The following is a 22,647-nucleotide window of genomic DNA, read 5'->3' on the forward strand; positions in this document are numbered from 1 at the left end:
GTCGTGTTACTATCTCCTTCACATTCACCGTCCATTTTGCAGCATTGAGCGTCTCCTCCTAGAAGATATGCTCTAGTTCAAAATGATCACCAGTTTTTTGTACTCATCAGCCATTCTGTTGATCTGTCCCTGTCGATGCTCCCTCCCCAACTCTAATCAGTAAGCATGTGACATTCCTTGTTTAGTTCTGCATGGTGGTTCCCTGCTGCTTCTTTCTCAGGTCTGATCAAAGCAGCCCCCTCGACTTAATTCCCAAAGCCAGGTGCAAAGCAGCTAGTACCCCCATCTCATTGATTTTGTTCCCATTGATTGGTACTATATTGTCACACTGTTATCTCCTTTAATTTTTTCTAGTGAGAGAGTAAGTAGCGGAGCTCCATAGGTTCACTGCTGCCTCAGCATCATACTGGCTGTTTTACTGCTTCTCAAAAATTAGCCAACGTTCACTTGCTTTTGTTTTGCTTTTGTTTTGCTTCATTTGCCAGTATTAAATGGCACTTTTTCAAAATAAAGGAGCAAAAATGCAGTGACAACTATGCATAATTATAGTCTCCCAGCTTAGACCTTAAAATGTATAAGTTGGCTCATCTGGTCATTGGATACTGTTGTACAGACATGGACAACAGTATCCAATGACATGGATATTGAGGTTGCCTGCTACCTTTTCATATTCAATCAGGTTGTTGTTAAATATGTGTTTCAGCACAGGCAGTATTTGTTTTCCCTTTAAGCAGCATCTGCTGGTTTTGTGTGAGTCATGCCTGCTGAATCACACATATATGTTCTGCTATGCTTTTTTCAGAATTTGAATACCACATATCTGCCGTCAGTATGGCACCGTAGTAATTTTATCATTCTTGCATCTGGGCTTCCACCCAGTTCTAGGTTTCCCATCACGTTGGAGTATGAGCCATGATATATTGATGAATTTTGAGTATTATTTTCTGGTTCACCCCTATAACTCTGTTGTGTAAATGGCTTAATTATCAGAAGGGTAATTGGGTGGAGTGGCTTTTTCACTGATCTCTCAGTGTATGGGTTTAGTGTGGGAAAAATCTATCTGGAGGGCTTTACGATCGTCTTTTGGATTTCTAGGATCATTGGTTACAACAGTTGTTGTGTATGGTTAAGATTGAAGAATTGCCTGAATTTAGTTTTCTAAAAAAGATTGTCAAGAATTGATGTAGAATCACCTTCCTTACTAAATTGATTCACCAGATGAGAGACAAGGGGAAATTGTCCCATTTTCTCAAAGTCCACATACCTAGTCTGAAACATGTGCTGAAGGCAATCCTACTCAAGGTCCTCATTTGGATTTAGCATTTTGTATAGAAGCTAAAGTACTGGTCATTCCTACTGAACTCTATACCTGGCCATGTGACTTTGGCAGTTGTATACATCCCCTAAATTGGACAGACTGGACATCCTCCAATTTTGGTTTATGTCCAGCATCCACCAATTGTTAAGTAACTCCCATAGTCTGTACCATTTTTTGGTGTCTTTAGCTATGGTGTGCCATTGCTGCCTTACTCAGGGAGGGCACTTAGGTATTGCCAAGTACCCCGCTGCTTCCAGCTGGGACGCAGTATTGCCAAGTAGCTGAGTGCTTACGCAGGGAAATGATGAGAGCGATCCTGACACAGGTAACCTAGGGGTGGCGTGGTGGTTTGCAGTTATACTTACAGGCTAGCGCTCTACCACACATCTCTCTCTTTTTTCCTGCTAAGGCCCAAATAGGTTATATATTTTTTTTAAATCACACCCACTGATGCACCAGATACTTCACGAGGCAGAGTGGGGCAGGTGGCGTGGGTGCAGGGATTTGAAATTACGGGCTCCAGATTTTGTTACTGTTTTGTTTTCATATAATGGAATCTTTCCTACTCCACTGCAAAGAGATGGGCAGCTGACCACTGTGGGATGTACGAGGACTATTCAATGCCCTAACTTGGTATTTACTCTATGGAACCACATGCAACAAATGTGACTTGTCGTTTCAATGATCACTTTGATTTCCCTCAGTACTAGGTAAACAATGTCTTTCCAGGTGCTGTGATGTCACTTACATGCTTTATCTGAGTTGTACATCAGACCATATTCTTGCTTCTCTTCTTTGAAAATGTTGTATACAAAATGTATATAATTTAATAAAAATATTCAAACAAATAAAGTGTGTGCCACTGCTGCAGCCTTTTTCACGCTGCAAGATCATCGTTGTAAGCATAGAGCCCGGTGGTAGATCATGGTAAATGCATCGTGGTTTCTTCAAGATGCCATCTCCTTCCCCATTCAGTTCTGGATGTCATCATCACAACCAGCTGCCTGACCTTTCCAGAATAGTGCCACTTTTCTGCAAGGGTAAGACTTTCTTGCCATTTTGATACATTTGACCGATGTATCTTTCTCTTTCAAGTTGTCTCTTTTCTTCTTTGCACTTTTTTACCTGGTTTCTTTCCTGTGACACTGTTGTTTTTTATCTTAATTCTTGCAATAATTTCCTAAATGTGTTGTACCATCTCATTAATTAATTGTACTGTGCTTTGGCATAAAGCGCTATGGAAATTCAATAAAATTACAAAAGATTTATTAGGCCGGTCATATACATTCATTCAAGGGATCCGCAGCCACAAAGTGAGTTTCAGAACTACAACCACTTTTAGTTGACTCCAGCATATCTCAGAAAGATCTTCATTATAGGATAATTGAGAGATTTAGAAACTGTGCTATAGTGGCAAGAAGGTCACCAACATCCTTGATCTAAATTTGCAATTCTTGTGTCTTTTGGGCACATTCTTTGCCACACCAACACACAATTCCTTTTCGTTTAGGTTTCTCTTTGCTTCCTGATCCTTTTCCAGTGGGCAACATTCAAGTCATCATAACTTTATACTGGTCAATGAAAGTTCATGTTACTGCTCTTGTGACATTAAACTATTCACCATCTCTTCCCATTTATTGCTGATGTCGGATTCTCTCTCCAGCAAGTCATCATCTTTGTTAAAAATTAAGTTTCTGTTGCCAAATCAAGCGGCTAAAATTCCACAGCTTCTTCCTTAACTTTTTTTCAATTTTCAGGTTATATAATCACTTTTGATTTTCAAAACTACTTTAACTTTTTGAAGTGACTTAGATCGTCCTCTTGCATAAAAATATACTCAATCACTGTTCTGTTAGCTGTGCATTATAAATGCAAATGTTTCATGCACTGTGACCATATAGATGCACTAGTCCACATTTCAAGTGTCTTTAAACTGGAGACCGTAGAAGTAACTTCCAATATCCTTCATAATGTAAAGAAATGAGTATTTTTACCTCATATAATATGTGGACTTCTTGACCCTCCTTATTTTAATACAATATAAAGCATATAATAAGTCATAGCTTATCTAACACCTGAGAAGCTCAATCGATATTACAAGGCGGCAGCCGCTCGGTGCCCGCGCTGTGACCTGGACGGAGCGGACTTCCTCCATATGATGTGGGGGTGCCCAAAGTTAGGGACATATTGGAAGGAAGTGTTAGACAACTTGAATACTATTACTGATAGGACGGTGGAGCTGGACCCGGGTACTTGCCTGCTTCATTGGTTTCCGCACACTACCAGAACAAAAGTGACTAGTAAATTTATAGATTTGGGGCTGGTATTGGCTAAACGGGCGTTAACTAGGCACTGGAAGTCGCGCCAGGGGCCTAAGGTGGGGAGATGGAGGGCAGAATTGCTTAAATGGGCAAAAAGCGAGGGCATACTTAGATTGAGGCAGGCCGCACGTGCGAGTAGCGATAAAGCGTGCGAGACAGCAAGGGCGTGGGAGGCCTTAGTCGAAGCTCTTCAGTCACCGAACACGGACTCAGAGGAGGAGGTCCCTGGGAAGGAGATGGGGAGCCTTGGACTACGTGACTGAATAGATTGACGAACTGGCTCTGGGCTCAGTATGACAGTTATTGTGTAGGGTATTACCACCCCCGGTGCAACACTACCCCAACTAGATACTGTAACGAAGATATACAGGGGATTTTTTTTTTTTTTGCAACTGATTGTACTGCATACACCTCACGGTGCACCGGTAGATAAGGAGGGAGGGGAGAGGGTGGGAAAGTTGGGATGAAGCAGCATGCATTATAATAGGCTATTTGATTCGCTGTATTATTGCTGATAAATCTGATGCTGCTGATTGTTAATTTTGTGTTTGATTTGGAAATTTAATAAACAGATTTAAAAAAAACAAAAATAAATAAAAAAAAAGCATATAATAAGTCATCTTCTTGTCCCTTCCTTATTTAAATACATTATATAGTTGACAAAGGGTCCCATGTCATGTATGGCAACTTCCACTGGTCATGCCAATATATCCAACAAACCTTTCCAGGCTGGGATTGTGAGCCCATAAATGCAATCTTCTGAAGGATAAAAATGCAGGATTTGCTTAAGGTGTCACATATGAAAAAACGAGGCACTTCTGTTTAGGTATTCTTCAGGAATCCTCAGCACTGCTCCTCCCAAATAAAAAGTAATTTCTTTCATGAGCACAAGCAGAGGATTAAAATGCTACATGTAGTCTTTGGAAAATATTTGAGCACCAGCTTACTTTTGTATGAAAATAGACAGTTAAATAGCATATTGCATACTTCTATGATAAATTGTTATTTGTGCTTCTTCCTCAGTTTACAGACCTCCACCATTTCTACTTGGCTCTGGATAATCGAATGATTGTGGAGATGCTCAGAACAGAATTATCTTACCTCTGCTCCTGCTGGCGGATGACTGGAAGACCCATGCTCACCTTCCCCATCACCCACACCATGCTCAGTAATTAACATTCTATATCACATTTGCATGGTATTGATTACAGATATTAAGCACTCTTGTGTTTACTATTAAATTTTTTATTGAAAATGTGTTTGTGTAATTTGAAGAAAGAATAAATATTGGAAACTTAGCTGTACTCCTACTGCAACTCTCCCATTCTCTGATCTCATGAAACTTCACCATCAAAACACAAAGTACCAGTGCAACTTAACGCATCAAAAGTATTTTCGTTTCCTGACCAAAATCCTGGGGATTGCTATATTCCCCACTCATGAAGACCTCGGCACCCCATTATATCCACTTTCTTCCTCAGACCCAAATATTATTTCTATACTGGTGGAGAATGAACATTGTTTCACATTTTGCATAATTTCTTGTGTTCTTCTTAGAACCTACTTATTGTCTTTCTTGCCAGACAGATATCTTCCTCCTTCACTTCGACCTTGTCACGAGTTTGACATTTTTAAATAGAACGATATGGCATTGTTTGCATTGGTGTATAGATGTCTTTTGGAGCTGTGTGATGGAGGATTTCATGGACCTTGTTACATGGAACCCCATGAAGTGATAGACCTTTTCTTCACTTAAAACCCCTGTCCTGGATAGATTTCCTACTTTGAGGAAAGAACAGCTTGAAGCAGCAGAAGATAGCTCATTTTATACTGGTTAATTGAATTGTGTAAGGACTGTGAAGAGGTAACTTTGAGCTCTAGATTACTGCAAAGTGGTTATTGAAAAGCTCACGTAATGACTATCTTAAGACCAAACTGAAGTGTAGCATATCCAGTTCTCTGAAAAAATAATTGTATCATGCATATATTTCTGTTAGATGAAGATGGATCAGACATTGACCCTGCGATTCTCACAACAGTAAGAAAACTAGAAGATGGATATTTTGGAGGAGCAAGGTAAGTACATAATTGATTTGAAAACCAAAATATTCTCAAAATTATGCAGATTCCAGTCTGCAGAATGGAATATATGAAGATGTACATTGTGCTTGGTGTGGTGAAAGGACAGTAAATATCTTGTCACAGCGAGGACTGCCTTTGGTTTGGCTGAGAAGCATCTGGTGCTTTGCTGTTTTTCACTATTGCCAATTAAGAACATGGGCCAAGATTTAGTAATGTTTTCTCAGGTGTTTACATAATCCAAAGCAACCCAAGCAATAGCCTTGATCAACTTTTGCACATAAAGTTTTTGTTGTGCTGAAAATATCCATGGGCACAGCCCTACATGGCATTGCTTAGCATAAAACCCCTAATAATAGATACAAAGTCGGGGGTAATGCAACAGAAACAGCTCAAGCACCCTTAATAGTCAATGCAAACTGATACCTACTAACATAAATTCAAGCAGTATGTCAAGTGTGTAGAAATCTACAGTCAAATGAAAACAGGAGCAAACAATGTTGGACACCTGGGGTTGGAGACATTGTTGCCATTTTTAATGCATTATACATGTAACAATAGTGAAAGGTACTTATTGTATGCCGTTTATCTTAGGGCAGTTGTCTGCACGAAGACAGTTGAACTCGAAGGCATACCTTGAGTACAAAAGTCACTTGAGATACTGTCCATGTCCATGATGATATGGAATAAAGATGGGCAATTTAGATCTTTGTTGCAAGTGGCCCGAAGTGGTATTTCTGGGAGGATACCACTCCGGGCCAGTCTGACTCTCCTGATGTCTCCAGACCTTGAATTATCAGGTCTGCAAACTATGAACCTGATCATTCATGGCCAGTGGACACTAGGCCCAGACTTTCCAGAGAAACTGCAGGGTCTGCTGGCCGCTGCTGCGCCCGGCCCTCATCCGATCTGTATCTGCAACTTGGAGGTAGCATCCAACATTCTCCCCTCACCTAGTCTTCCCTCACCCTGCCCCACCCCACCCCCTCCAAGCAGGTGGTGAATGTGTGTAGATTTGGGCCTTTTATTTCCTGGAGAAGGGCAAAAACACACACAGATTTGGACCTGGTATTCTTTAGTCTGCGTTTTATTCATCCTTCGGGGAATATGAATTGTTGGTTCAAGAGTTACGTGTAGGGTTACTGGCCGTAATCGGAGATTCCAGCACTCCAAGATCCCCACACTAAAACCTAAGGAACATGCAGTGCGGGCCTTCGTCTGCATATCTGCATGCCCAACATCAAAGTCAAAGCTATCGAATTTGTTAGTCATTTTCATTTTGTGCCCCGTACACCAGAGGCTGTGCACCACATTACTGAAATCAATACTGCATTCCCTAAGCTGAAAAATGCCTTTCTACATAAATGTGATGTGTGCAATTTTCATTTGCAAGCTTTTGAGTTAGAATGTACCAGGAACAAACAAGTTGGACTGCTGAAAAACATTAAACATAAATACTTAAAATACTCACAAAAGCTATTAATGTTTATCTGGCCATAATTGCACTCAGTTTTTCTTCAATCATTTGATATGTACATTTTATTCCTTGCTATCCATTGAAGGGGTAGTGTAGGGATTACATCTCAGTATTTATATTGATATGAGATAACAATATGCTGCCACCTAAGACCGCATAGGGTGAAGAGATAGAAATAGTTGTGTGTTTTTGGTGTGCTTGGTCTGCTTGGGGTGATCCAAAGCTTATCCTCTTCCTCCCCCCCATTTTGAATGATATGTGACTCTTCAAGCCTCATTAGGAGTGCCCTGAAGAATCGGATGATAATTCCCTCCTTGAGTTACCATTGCAGGTGGGACTCTAAGGCTACCTACAGAAATGAAGAATTACCCAGGAAATCTGTAATTTATGTCCCAACTTCCTTAATAACTCCTCAATTCCTAAAAGGAGGTGGAGACTATGGGTTAAAGATACAAGATATGAAGAGTTACCATGTGTCTCGTGATTGTTATGGGGCTGATAACACTTGTTACCCACCCCACTGGAATTAAAGGCCAAACTGAATCAGTGTCTTAGAGACTTTGTGGAAATAAGGGCTTGCAAATCTATTGGAGTATGTTTTGAATGCTGTTTGCCTACTAATTGTATCTAATAATTCTTCAACAACATGAAATTCAAATTGTTTTCTATATAGCTAGTAAGTTGGATGTATCCAATTTATTTGAATTTCCATCCCAACTAAAATGACCAACATAGATTAACCCCTTTAGTTTTGGTACTTACTAAAATATATACTTGTATCCCCTTTTGTGTGTTATAAACAGTGTATCTTTCTGTAATGTGTTGTACGCCATTATTTGTTGTTATTTGGTTGAAATGGTTGCCAATTAATTAAATCTGACTGAATTATTCCAGTCTCTTTTCAAAGAGGATGTAGCTTTTCAAGTTCATGATTGCGCCTGGTAGATGCTTTTTCTGTAAAAAAAAAAAGCTCAACATCGTGGAAAGAATTGTGGATCCATATGAATCACATGGCATATCAACCACCTTGAGGACACTGTTTAATGCTTTCTCTTTTTACGTAGCCTTTGTAATTAGCTACTCATGCCATCACTGGGCGAGTTTTTGAAGTGAAGCCTGTAAAATAAAACTCAGCACTTGGAGAAGCCCAAAAGTCTAGCGTGTTCAACACAAAAATAGCTACTAAGCAAGGAAAAACATTATGCGCCAGTTGTTGTTTCAAAAGACCAGAGCTTCCGTCCAAAATCCAGTTGGAGCATATAATGATAAAATCCATGCAATCTTTTATAATTTTTTTTTATCAAAACAGTCAATAAAAATATGAACGCAAAACAGAAACTATTACTTCGTACAAAACTAATTTATGAGCAAAAGGCAGGATCTTCTCACGAGAAAGAATGTGAGAAGTCCTTAAAGACTAGATACTAAAATATAAACAATTGCTGTCTCCACTATTTTCTATAATTCATGCTTCATGATGCCAATTTTCAAAACAAGGCTATGTTTCGTACACAGTTAAAAAAAATGTGCAGTTGTACAACGCTGAATAAAACAGCTTAACACCTTATCAAATATGATACACGTCCATATGGATGAATAAATACAAATTTCCTAAAAAGTCTATGTACAAGTATAAAAATACAATAAAAAAATTGTTATGATAAAACCTTTATAATTGTTCCAAAATCCGAGCTACTGATTTCAGAGCAACGTGGTTATAAAAACGGGCAAGTGTTTCCACTAAAGCAAATTACAGCGTAGCATAATCTCATTTAATCTGCTGCTTGATTGAGGAAACGTGCTCTTATTGCCCACACCCACCCCAGGTATTTTGCCACTGCTATGATAATCACCTCTGCTGTGTCGGTTCTTAGGATTCTTTCAGCTTAACTTGATCTTCTTGTTCCCAAGAGCTTGCAAATAGGTGACAACCAGACACGACGTGGGGCATTGTATCCAATACATTCAAACAATAGGTGGGCCAATGATTCTTTGCTATGCTGGCATACCGGACACAAACCGTTACTGTGTTTGGACCATTTGCTAGTAAAAACTCTTAGTGGCAATGTACCCACCCTAAACGGGAAATATATTTTTCGCTCATGGGGCTTTGTAATGAAATCCCAATATTGTTCCAGCATAGGGATGGGTTTACAGTCTAGGAATAGCCCTGTTAAAGAAGAGGATCCACAATTTATCAAAGTATTAATCTGGATCGATTCCCAGTATTTTACTTTCAAAAACTTTTTGGGGGAAAAGATAGTATTTTTAGGATCCACCCACAGAGAATTCAAGCCGATGTTCGATAAGATAGCTCTAAGCTCCCTCAGCCATTTTATTTGGTGCAACGTGTCTACCCTTATTATATCTAGAAAACCAGCCGCATACTCTGTGAGCTCTGGGGTAGACCAGAGCCTACGCCAGTACAAAAGAAGACGTAGTGTCTGCGATTGGCTTTCTCCCAAGGTCGTTCAATAACGGGCATGTCGGGGTGCTCTGTGGCAAGTTGGTAATATTTCTAAAGAACTTATTTTCTGAAAATGTGAGCCTAACTAAATTCTCATGTCCCCATAGCTCAGCACCGTATAAGGCAGAGCTCATAACTTTCATATTATAGATCTCGATTGCCGGGCTGATTGTCTTAGAGAATGAGGTATTATATTCCTTGCGCAGCACCCCCGCCAGTTGTCGGTGTTTTATGGATGCTATATTGACCTGGTGTGTCCAGTTTAGCCCCTCCTGGATGTTTACCCCTAGATATGTAAACTCCTTGACTTGGTCTAGCAGACAGTTGTTCATTTGATGCCCCCCTGAAGGCCCTATGTGGGTTAAAGGCCATCAGTTTCATTCTTGACACATTAACGTCCAGTCATAAAATGTATCAGTGCATGTTAAGGCATACACAAGCATTTGCACCTTCATAAAACACTTGCATTAAGGTATGCAATTACATTATTCTGCATTCTCACAGAACCTAGAGATTATTTGTTTTACATATGGGGTCTATGTGTTGCAGTGTAATTGGTTAATGTGAGAAGATCTTCTTTGGTCTTGTTCTGAAGAATCATGGGGTTTGTATCTGTTAGCTGAAGGGGATTTCTTCATGATGGTTCTCTGGTGACATAACGTTTGAAAGAAAATTGCAGTTTGATTGCTGACACACTGTGTTACATTTTTGAATAGTTGTTCATCTCATATTATGATTGCTTGTTCTTCTTTTCAGGGTACAGTTAGGGAAACTCTCGGAATTTCTTACTACCTCACTTTACTCTCATTTGAGCTTCTTGGATCCGGAGTTAGATGAGAAGCTGTTTGATGATCCAAATGAAGGCTACAACAGTCCTGAAAATGAATCTGATATAGACGGCTTCACGGACATCATGTATGAAAAAGGTACAGTTGGCCTTTGTGACTTCCGCAGCTATAGACATGTTTCTGTATTTGGTTTGTAATAATATTGATGAAGCTAGAGCAGGGTTCTGCAACCTTTTCTGTAGTGAGAGCTACTTCTGATCAGTGAAAATCATTGTGAGCTACTGAAGGCTAAACAACTTGTGCATTGTTAGCAAACACCCCCACACCCAGCTTCATTGACTTTAAGACTAATGTCCATACAGATAGATGCTATGGTTTGAACAAAATACTTTGACTAGGGGCACTATGACTGGACTGCCATGTGTGTCAGTGAGAGTGTGGTCTTTGGGGATGTATGAACATGTGTGCAAATGAATGGGATATATTTGTATGGGTGACTGAGAGCCTGTGTCATATGTACTTGCAGCACAGGACATAACTTTTGCCATATTTCGCAACGTTGCATGTTTAACACAAACATACAATAATTATTTTTTAAACATTTTTTTTTTGTAAAAGATTTTTATTAATTTTTCACACCCAGGGTCCTGCAGACGAACATTACACATATTACCAGCAGACGAAGAATCCCCCCTCAAAATACGCATCAGGAGAAATCCGTTCCACTGCATTTCCACCCTACATCCCCCACCCACTGCCCCCTCTACCCCCACCCCCCCAGTCAGTGTGCCCGCAGTAACCCCTCATCAGCCACCTTCCATCTGGCCCTATGGCCTGAGACGTCCCAGCTCCGGACAAACGGGCAAACTCCTGCTAGCATTCAGCCCGAGAGAGAGGGCCCCGCCGTGACCTCCCTCCTAATTATTTTTTAAACATGGGAACAAATTTAAAGTGCAGAAAATCTTTCTGTAAAAATTTTCATAATATGTAAGATTGTTCTGTGCTTGAAATTTCTCTCATTTAAAAAAATGGCAGAATCTTTCAGTTATACTTATGACAGTGTCTACTGGCCACTGGGAGCAAGAGGCCTGCTGTTTCTAAATGGTACATGTTAGAGTTAAAGTAATCGTTACGGTAATTTACTTTTCTAACATTTTTCTAACATTTAAAAGCATTCAAAAACATAATTTTGTTCACAACTGCATAATTAAGTTGAAAGGGACTTTTATTTAAGAGTTAAATACCTCAGTGCTTCAGTTGTTCACCTCTGTGCCTCAGCCTGGGTCATACATCTGACTGAGCACTGCTCATTATCAGGCCCTGCTATCTGCAGCCTGATGATAATAATATAAAATAAACAAAGAGTTCCTTTAACTTTGAAAGGAAAATGTAGCCTTATTCTTATTATTGGACTCAAGGCTATGAGATGCTCTGAAGGTGTCTGGAAGCTCACGGTCGACTGTCAGTCAGTCAGTCAGTCAGTCAGTTACTTTATTCGATGCTTATAGTATAAGATCATAAAAGTTCAGATAAAAAACAATTTAAAAACATGAATCAATCAGTGCAAAATCAGGGATTATATACATGTCAATTTAAGAGTGATAAACTCAGAATTATAACAATCCCGGATAAGAAAACCAGTCACTAAAAACTGTTTAAAATTCATTCGCTAGTGTTGTGCTGCCGCCTGATCTTCCATGATTGAATTAAAAAAGATGTCACTGAAAGTCAAACCATAGGATTGGGCAGAGATTATAAAAAGAACATTGCTACCCGACATTGTTTAAAATGGAGATTGTGCATCATAGGGAAGATAAATATTTTGTGTGGTTCCCTGTAAAATTTGCAGAAAAAGAAAATATGTAAATTTGACTGCGCAGAGGAACCATCGCAGGGACAAGGGGGTAAATCATTTATAGAATAGATTCCTGCAGGGTGTGCCAGCATACACGGGATAAAATTTAACCGGAATCTAATTAAATGGAATCTGTGTCGTAGGTTTGTCACAGTAAAAAGACACTACATTGTCCCATCCACATGCTTCAGACCTTCAAGGTATAATTTTACCAACACCTTTGTGCAGTTTTTTTGCAGTCTAGCATCTGCTCTTTGTTTAAGGAAGCGGGCTTTTAGCTCCCGTCTTGAGATGCTCATACAATCCCTGGGGGTAACAAATAGACGCTCCAAGCCTAAGAAGGAGAGAGTAGATTTAATGTACAAAATCCATGGAATCCTATGGGCATTATCCATGGATAGACAATCTTCAATTCGTTTTGGGGTAATCTGAATAGACTCCCTTCTCCAAATAGAATGCCACAAGATAATTGGGGCCACAGAGATTGTATCAGACAGATATGGGACCTTGAATTTTGTATGGGTGATAAAGTTAGAAGAGCTCACGGGGAGGCCCATTACTTTTTTCCAAAAGGTATCCTCTATCACTTGGAGGGCAGACAAATTAATATGGCCCCATATGCCTGCCCCATAAGTTGCTACTGATACTGATTTAGCTGCAAAAACCTTTCTCACCATATCAATAGGTTTCGCCCCCAGTTTCTTAATATAGGAGTGGAGAGCAATGATACTTCTCTCCAGTGATAGCCCTCTAGTGGCACGCATATGGGACCATGAAAGCTGCCTGTCGAATGTTACGCCCAGGTAGGAAAAGGTATCAGTATGGGCTATTTTTTCCTGAAATATAAAAGCTCGGTACCTTCCTATCCCTCTGACCAGGGGTTAGGATGAAGGGTTTTGCCTCATTCGTTTTCAGCCCTGTAGGTTACGTAGATGTTTAGTAACTTTTGTAGGGCGAGGCCCATACGGAGGATTGGGGTGCGCACATTGTTAATTTTAGGGACGTCTGGTGTTGAGTCCGTCAGGGACGCCTCAACCCCATTGGTGTAGATAGAAAAAAGATATGGGGCAAGAACGCAACCCTGGCGGACTCCCCTATTAATTGGGAACGCCCTGGTGCATTCCCCTTCCCTACAGGAAAATGTGGCCTTGTGCTTATTAATGAACTCAAGGCTATGAGATGCTCTGAAAGTGTTTGGAAACTCACGGTCGACTGGTTGGAGACATCTGAGCTAGAGTAAGACTTACTGCATGCATCCTGTCATGAAACTCTCTCATTTCATGATGATCTATCAGGTGGGCAAAATTTAAAGTCCACCAGAACAGACAATTTTACTAAAGTGGAGGGGCCCGATTCACAGAACAAACTTAAGACAAAATCCTAAACTTAGTACCATTTTGGTATTCACAGAATGCACTTACTACTTCTGGTATTCACAGAATGAACTTACTACTTTTACGATTCACAGAATAAACTTACTACTTTTGCTATTCACAGAATGGATTTACGACTCCTAACTTTACGTCCGCACTCGGGCCGGAAATTCCGGCCCGGAGGCGGAGCTTCTGGCCCGGAGGCGGGGCTTCCGGGCCGGAGGCGGGGCTTCCGGGCCAGAGGCGGAGCTTCCGGCCCAGAGGTGGAGATTTTGGCCATGGCTAAATCTCCGCCACTGGCCGGAAGCTCCGCCTCCGGGCCGGAAGCTCCGCCTCTGGGCCGGAAGCTCCGCCTCCGGGCCGGAATTTCCGGCCCGAGTGCGGACGTAAAGTTAGGAGTCGTAAATCCATTCTGTGAATAGCATAAGTAGTAAATTTATTCTGTGAATCGCAAAAGTAGTAAGTTCATTCTGTGAATACCAGAAGTAGTAAGTGCATTCTGTGAATACCAAAATGGTACTAAGTTTAGGATTTTGTCTTAAGTTTGTTCTGTGAATCGGGCCCGAGAAGTTTTCAAAAGCACTCTTTTACACTCGTGTCAGCACTTTGTCCGTTTTTCACATTTGTTTCCCCATATAATGTCTTTCAAATGTTACTTCTTTTTAAAATCTTTATTAAGTTTATTTTGTTCCCTCCTAGTTGCTCAGCATTTCAAATAGTTTACAACCAACCTTTTTCCCAGAGACATTTTAAGGCATGAGCAAAGTGGCCAATTGCCCAGGGCCCCCACATTCTAAGCCCCCCTATGTAAATTATGGCCATCTCTATCTCTGCCACTTTTACTTTATCATCAACTCCTCCCTATCTCTCTCTCTCTTTCTCCTCCTTTCTCCTTTCTTCTCCCTCCCCCCTCTCTCTCTCACACACATACACACACTATCACATATATCTCTGTGGACCTCCTTTTTCCATGTCAACCCACTCCTCCACCTCAACTATCTCTCTTAGTCTCATTCTTTAAAGATCTTTCTACCTCAACCTATCTTCCTTTTTTCTATCTCACAATTCTCTACATCTGTGTAAACCTCTCCTCTCTTTCTATATTTCACTGGTGTCTCTCAACATTCTGTTTCTGCTCTACACATTCCTCTTTCTGCCCTTCATTACTCTATCTACTTTTCTCTCTTCCCCACAAGTCTCTTTATCTGACCTCTTCTCATTTTGCTCTCACCACCTTTCTTTTGTTTGTTTTTCCCCAAGTTTCTCTTTCTGTCTACCTCACTCTGTCTATACCTATCTCTAATTGCCATCTTCTTCTACATTGCATCTCTCTTTCTCTACCTCACCCATCGGTAGAACTATACTCCACTGCCGCTCTCTCCATGTATTTCCTCTCTGTATCTCTGCCTGTCTCTACAGACAGCCTTACCTATATCTCTGACTCTCTTTCTCCACCTAAATCTTCTTCTTTCTACCTCTCCCTATCTTTCCATCTGGCTACCTCACCTTTCTCCATTTACTTTATTTATTGTCCTACCTCACATATCTTTCTACACCATCTCTTTCTCTGCCGCCCACTACTTTACTTTACTCTACTTTATGTTCTCTAGCCATCTTTTGTATCCTGCCACATCCCATTTTGGTTACTCAGCAGAGTCACAGGTAGCTGTTGTTCCAGAGAAGGGCACACATATAAAGAGGAGAGAGAGACAAGGCATGGGAAAATAAATCAGGAATGCCAGTTGCGAAGCGGATTTGTATGTTATTACACACATACAAAAATCAAAGCTATATTTTGAAGTGCTATATCTAGGTCATCCTTAGTATGTTTGTCCCTCTATGAAGTAATAAACTGTTTAGACATTGAATTCTATGTAAAACGTTGTTGCAAGTAAAAACATCTAGATACTAATTAAAAACACAAAGCACTTTATTCTTGATCGTTCAAGCTTTTTTTGGTACTATTGGGCTAGCGGACACAAGGCAGCTTTTGCCTATTTTTGCACGCCCCATGTTTCTGAAGGTTTAACATATGACTCATTTTGTTTCGCATCATGAGGGCTTAAAGAGCCGAAACGGAGTAGTAAATTCAAATTTGCTTCATACACGGGCACCAAAATATATCTTGCCCAGGACCCCACAAATCCTTATAATGTAATTTATAGAGAGTTCAGCCTGGAGGCAGCTTCTGTCAGCACATCAGTGCCAAATACCCTGCAGGGGTTTAAGAGCCTTTACAATAGGAACTGTGTTTGAAGTTATGTTATTTTCATTTATACAGCGCACAGCTACTCAGAAGTGTCCCGGCGCTATAGACCACTAGGGAACCCGTCCTGGCTATCCCTGTGAGATGGTCCCTTTCTGGGTATCTCCAAGGTGAAACCAGGCATCCCCAGCGTTTGTGGGGGGCCGTTGTAGAGATGAGGCAAGCTTAATGCCCAGAGTTGCCGAGTGTGTTCCTGGTTAGAGTAGGTACCGAGGCGAGAATTATCGAGTCCGTTTTTGACCCTGGTCCACGACCCTGCCGCGTCGGGAATTGAACCCTGGTCCCTGGCCGATTCTCTGCTTACGGATCTGCCACCTCTAACCAGTGAGCCACACCTCTCCAAGTACGCTGGGAAAGATGGCGGCTGGTGACATTTGAAAGTGGTGAAACTAAAATTTACGGCAGAGTGCACCGCGGCGAGCGAGTGAGCCTGAACAACCTGAGGAGGTTTCGGGGGGAGGGGGGATTCTCCCACAAGAATGTTTTTTTAAAGAGTTTGCAAATGGTGCATTTTCAAGAAAATTTGAGAAAGCAAGGTTAATAAAGCAATTGTGAAAATGCAGTTCTTGCATCAATAACGAAATTTCATATAATAACTTAGGTAGCTGCTTATTCAGTATAACTACAGAGCTTCATAAGAGACTTCGAGATAACAATGCTGAGTATTTCACAGATTTTTTTATTTAACAAACAACTAAACAGGTCACAAACTAGTAGCCTTCTGGGCCCAAGGCAGTGTTTTAAAAAACAAAAAGTTTTTTATTGATCAAAAAACACAGTGGTGCATTAATCCAAACAGAACGACAATCACATACAAAGCATACATATGATATTGTGCATCTATCGTCCCTTTTTAACGCATCAATCAGGTGTTTCACCACTATCATTGGGTAAGTCATGCAATCCAGATTTGCTATGGCGCAATTCCACTGTAGGATGTAGGCAAATATCACCCTGGTAAGCATTCCACGCTGCCCACTTGCGGTCCAACTTCTGGGGGCATCCTCTGTGTTTAAAAACATCTTTCTCTGCGATCATGGCTCTGTCCATATCAGCGACCCAATTTCTAACATACAGCACATCCCCCACCCCCCATTTTTGTGCAATGTTTCTTTTTGCAATGGCCTATCCTAGCAACACCCATGATTTCTCGGTCTGAGTGAGGTCAATAGCATCCCAAATATTCAGTAGACTGAGCTTCGGGGATATCATCAGGGTTTTACCCCCTGCGCACTGTAGATGTGTGGTAATAGCTTTCCAGTAGGTTTGGGCAACTGAACATTCCCAAATTATGTGAAAGAAGGTCCCCTCATGGTGGCACTGTCTGAGACATGATGGATCTGTCCTCCTCTCCATCCTCACCAACACCCTCGTAGCAAGATAGGCTCGGCGCAGGACTTTAAGTTGGACCAAACGCAGTCTCGTGGGAATGGCCACTTCTCTAGGTGAAGCCAAGGCGTTTTGCCAGCCATCCTCTTCTAACTCCCCCAGATCCGTCTACCAATGCTGACGCAAGCACGTTAGGGGGTCCGGGTGGTTGTTAATCAATTTTTTGTAGGTAAGGGAGATAGCCTTCCTGTCCATGGGGTTGAGTATTAACCTGTCTTCCAATGGGGAGGCCTCAGGAGGTGAGTCGCCCCCAGGTATTGCTGCTTTGAGCGCATGGCTGATCTGCAGATATCTAAATGTTTTGGTCTGTGCCAAATCGTATTCTTTTTGCAATGTGGCAAAAGTGATAAATCCCTTGGAGGTCCACATATCACCCACCCGCGAGATACCTATAAGGTCGCACTTGTCAAACCCAGGGCAGGTACTCAGGTGTCCCAGTTGTTCAGGTTCCCAGAGAGGCATTGCTCATGTAATTTTGTTGTGCCAGCCTAGTTTTTTGTTGACCCTGTGCCAGGTTTCATCCGTGCGTGCTGTCCGCCCGGTGAGGCACTGTTTAGTGGGGTACGTGTAGAGTTCTTTATCAAATCCGCCCCGTCCCATGAGCCACCAGTCAGTGCGGAAACTCGGGTCTCCCCTGTCCCCATGAGCCCAGCGATTAAGCAATGCCAAGTGAGACGCCTGGAAATATAGCCACAGGTCAGGTAGTACTATTCCCCCATTATACCATCCCGCCGACAGCTTGTGCATCGCTATTCGTAGGGTCCGCCCATCCCATAGCAGGATGCGTACAGCACTATCAGTACTGGAGAAGTGAGAGTCGGGAATCCTATCCAGGAGATTTGCAGCACATAAAGAAAGCGGGCAGTGCCAACATTTTAAAGAGGGCAGCTCGTCCTAATAAGGTAAGACGAAGGGAACGCCAGTGTTTGACGCCAGAACGGAAACGCGTTAGGGGGCCTTGCAGATTCATGTCATAAAAACGCGAGGAGTCAGTCGTGATATAAATGCCCAAGTAGCGAAAGCCCTCATGTGTTATAGGGGTCTGGTAGTCTCTTGGTATGCGTGGTGATGGACCATATAATACGTATAATTGCGATTTGGACCAGTTGAATGATTATCGAATATGCGGAAGATGTGGAGTATACGATGTAAAGTGAATGTGGAGAGGTCATGTATAGCAGTATATCGTCTGCATATAGTGATATTCTATCTTCGTGTTCATTGGTCCATTTAAGTCCACGAATCCGCGGGTCTCCCCATATCCAGAGCGCCAGGGGCGCGAGTACCATTGCAAATATAGGGGGCAAGAGGGGTCATCCCTGTCAGGTTCCCCTTCCTAATTGAAACTTTCTAGAGGTATGTTGGTTCACCGCCACTTTGGCGGTTGGGTTAGTATACAGCAGCTTGACCCATTTCATGAAATTAGGTCCAAATCCCATTCTTTCTTGGACCGCAAACAGATAATTCCATTCAATTGTATAAAACTCCATATGGGCATCTAGGGAGAGCAAGGCCACATCTTCTCTAATCGTGTGTTGTCTGCCCAACACGCCGTGCAGGTAGCGTAAGTTTAGGGCAGTATTTCGGCCTGGTATGAAGCCCATTTGATGCGGGTGGACCAGCCCGGCAAGTAGGGGGATAAACCTATTAGCCAGTATTTTAGCTAGTATCTTAGCTTCCGCGGTGAGTAGAGAGAGAGATCTATATGCCTTGCAATCAGTAGGTGGTTTACCCGGTTTGTGGATGACCACGATTGTGGCTAAGCGTATCTCGTCAGGCAAAGTCCCCCTCTCATAGCTCTCCATATACATTTGACAGAGATGAGGAGATAGTTTAGAAGCCATTGGTTTAATAAACTCAATTGGGAGTCCATTGGGTCCCATGGTCTTTCCTGAGCGGATATCCCGGATGGCCAGTTGAATCTCTTTTTCAGTGAGATCTCCCTCTAGGGAGTCCCTGTCTTCTGCAGACAGGTTGGGAACTTTAAGGCTTGAGAGAAACTCCTGCGCCTCAGGCGCGGAGACTGTTACAGTTGAGGTGTAAACTGAGTCAAAATAAGTGCCGAATGTTTCTGCGATCAACTGAGGATTTGTGATTTCCTCCCCCTTGGGCCCATGTATTTGGTGCACCCATCTCGATAATTGCTCTCTTTTTTCTAACCAGGCCAGGAGTTTACCGTTTCCTCTCCCCGTGTTCATAAATCTTATGACAAATGGATTTTTGTTTTGCCTTTGACGCTTCGGTAAGGAGCTGTTTATAGTCCAGTACTTTGACTACCAACAATTGTCGTGCGGCTATATCATGGGACTGTGCCAGCGCCGTTTCGCTCTCGAGGATATCTATCTCCGGTTGGTCTATGTGCTTCGTCAATTCCCTCTTGTGGCCTACCATCAGGGCAAGGGCTCTTCCCTTAATAACAGCCCCAAAGGCACCCCACAAGATCTGGGCCCAGGCGACCAAGCCAACATTATCTTTAAAATACAATTCGGTGTCTGTAATCAGTGCCGCTTTGACATGCGGTATCTTGAGCGCCCATGGATTTATGGTCAAGGTCGTGCACCTGGCCTGTGGGCCTGTGGTTATCTTGGTAAATATAGGGGAATGATCCGAAATTCCCTGAGCCAACCAGCGCGTCTCGCCGAATTTGTGAAGGTCCTGTGCATGTGTTTGTATATAGTCTATTCGTAATTGACTTTTGTGGGCCACAGAATGGAAAGTGAACTGCGACTTCATGGGGTTAACAAGGCCAAGGGCCGATAGAAATTCAGCTAGTTTAGACCCAGAGACCGGGTCACGGCATGGGGGCAAACGGTCGAGCGAGCTATCTGCTACCATATTGAAGTCTTCCCCAATCACTAGCCAATTGGGAGATCATGGATCAGTTTACTGAGGTCCCGCAGGGTAGACTGCTGCAACGCGGGGGGACATAGACTGGGAGTACATTGAGTGTCTTATCTCCCAAGAACCGGACACCGCTACAAACCGGCCATGGTCATCAATCCATGTTTGCTTTCACCGCGTAGGGGCAGTTTTTACATAAAAGCACTCTAGCCCCACGAGAACCCGACGTGAATCCCGAATGGGTGATCAGTTGATATCCTCATCTGCTAAGGGACTTGCATGTATTACCAATCAAGTGGGTTTCCTGCAAGAGGGCTAAATCAGGAGCCTGCCTCTTTAGATATTGGAGAACTATGCACCGTTTCACTTTATCCCCCAACCCATTTACGTTCCATGTCAGGAACTTAAATTCTTCCACTGGACTCATTGATAGAGGGACGATAGCAAACCATATATATCAGTAACGGGGTACCCATCTCGTCAGGAACTTAAATTCTTCCACTGGACTCATTGATAGAGAGACGATAGCAAACCATATATATCAGTAACGGGGTACCCATCTCACCAATACTGTGAAAGTGATATGGATTGCAAGTGTTCATGTATTGCATTAGCCAATTTATCCACAACAGACCGTTAATTGGAATCAGAAAGGAAAGACAGTTCCAAGACCACAAAGTATGCCAATAAAACTTCAATGTACCTGATTTAAGCAGCAATCGTAGCACTGAATGTTGCCTTGCTGTGTCAAACTAAAACAACCAACTAACCTACAACCCCTCCCACCCAGAACTCCCCCACCTCCCTGCATCACGGACTCAAGTGACCCGCTTCCCCTACAGTGCTGAGTGCCCGTCGCCCTCCCACCCCTGCAATAAGGGAACCGTGAACACAGCCCGTCCCTCTCATCCCACAGACCAGGTGAAGAGATACATGATACAGGAGCCCCTAGCAGGACCCTATAATTATCTTAGCCCCAAACAATGGCACAATAGGGCCATAGGCCAGTTCTGTCACTTCTCAATCGGCGGCGAGGCCATATTGAACATTGATACAACCACTGGGCCTATTCCAATTCCCATTCTGGTGGCCCATTGCAAGTCATATTGTCTTGTGTGAGTCTCTAATCGAGTGTTATCAGGGCAGGCCTGGGTACAGGCCACCCAGATATGTTCCAAGTTCTCCCTCTCTCCCTCCCAGGCCCTCATCTCTATATGTGGACTATTATTGATAATACAACATCAATACTCATCGGTTCTTCCGCTCAGAACGTCCTTCTCTCCGACCCTTCGCCAACCATCGAGCCACTCCATCGCCTCCTCAGGATCTGTAAAGAACCAGCTTTTGCCCTCTGCTTCAACCCGTAGCTTCGCGGGGAACAGCATGGCGTACTTGATGTCCCTCTCCCTGAGAGCTTTCTTAAACTCCAGAAAGGAACGTCTTTGTTTCTGGACTTTAGCGGTGAAATCAGGTAAGAAGGTAATGGTGCTGTTTTCAAATTTCAGAGGAGGGGCACTTCGAGCCGTATGAAAGATATGGTCTCGGTCCCGCAAGTTAAAGACTCTCGCAAGGATAGGCTGCGGGGGCGACCCTGGTTTGGGTCTACCCACGGGGATGCGGTGAGCCCTCTCAATGGAGAAGTAATTAGAGAGACACTTAGGCTGCAGATGTCTGGTCAGGAGGTCTTCCACAAAGAGGTCGACTGCCGGCTCTTCGGCCCTCTCCGGGACCCTTAGAATGCGGACGTTGTTGCGTCGCGACCTTCCTTCATAATCATCGAGCTCAATCACCAGTGACTCCGTTTTTTGTTGCAGAATAGAGACTTGCTTCTTCAAAGTGGACACATCTGTAACAATTTCCTGTGTGACATTCTCCACCTCTTTCATCCAAGAGTCCATTTTGCGGAGATCCGCTCTATGGAGGGAAATATCAGTGGACACCGAGTCAATGCTACCCTCAAAGATTATAATGGCCTATTGTTTGCATGCTTGGTTACCTTCCAGCTAATGCCTGGCCATGATTATGCCACAGTTTTGACTATTTCTTTTGTTTCCTCTTACCTTCCAGGCTGAATGCTGGTCCAACCATACTACTTTGGTGGATTCCCTCATACAGCCCAGCCTGTCTAAGCAAAATTGAATATAACTGGTGGTTTTAGAAGTAATCTTCTCCTAGTCCGTGGTAGCTAAACTTAGATATTAATATCATCTCTAATTAAAATACCATGGGGGTCCTATAAATTAAATTCTGGTGTAAAGAATAGATCTTGTGGATTATAGCCATATCAAGTATTTATGTTCTAAATCTCTTGGTTTTGCTTCATCCATTTCAATGACTGCATCAGTGTTTCCATTAAACACCCCGCAACTAACAGCTGGAAGGCTCACAAAAATGCTCCGGAATTAGGATGAAGTTGTATACTCTGACTCTTAACCTATTAAGATATGGGAGTCTCTCAATGGGGGCCTACCTT

General features: G+C 42.5%; 1 protein-coding gene across 2 annotated transcripts in view; it reads left to right on the plus strand.

The window, feature by feature from the left end:
- Positions 1–22,647, plus strand: part of PHKA2 (phosphorylase kinase regulatory subunit alpha 2) — a 687,190-nt gene that overhangs the window by 301,290 nt on the left and 363,253 nt on the right. For both annotated transcript variants that reach the window (XM_085622210.1, XM_085622209.1), the window contains exons 17-19: positions 4,663–4,807; positions 5,637–5,715; positions 10,419–10,588. In XM_085622210.1, coding sequence (XP_085478336.1) covers positions 4,663–4,807; positions 5,637–5,715; positions 10,419–10,588 — 394 coding nt within the window. The remainder of the gene's footprint in view (positions 1–4,662; positions 4,808–5,636; positions 5,716–10,418; positions 10,589–22,647) is intronic.

The sequence above is a fragment of the Triturus cristatus genome, chromosome 8 (genome assembly GCF_964204655.1).
Source record: "Triturus cristatus chromosome 8, aTriCri1.1, whole genome shotgun sequence".
Lineage (NCBI taxonomy): Eukaryota > Metazoa > Chordata > Amphibia > Caudata > Salamandridae > Triturus > Triturus cristatus.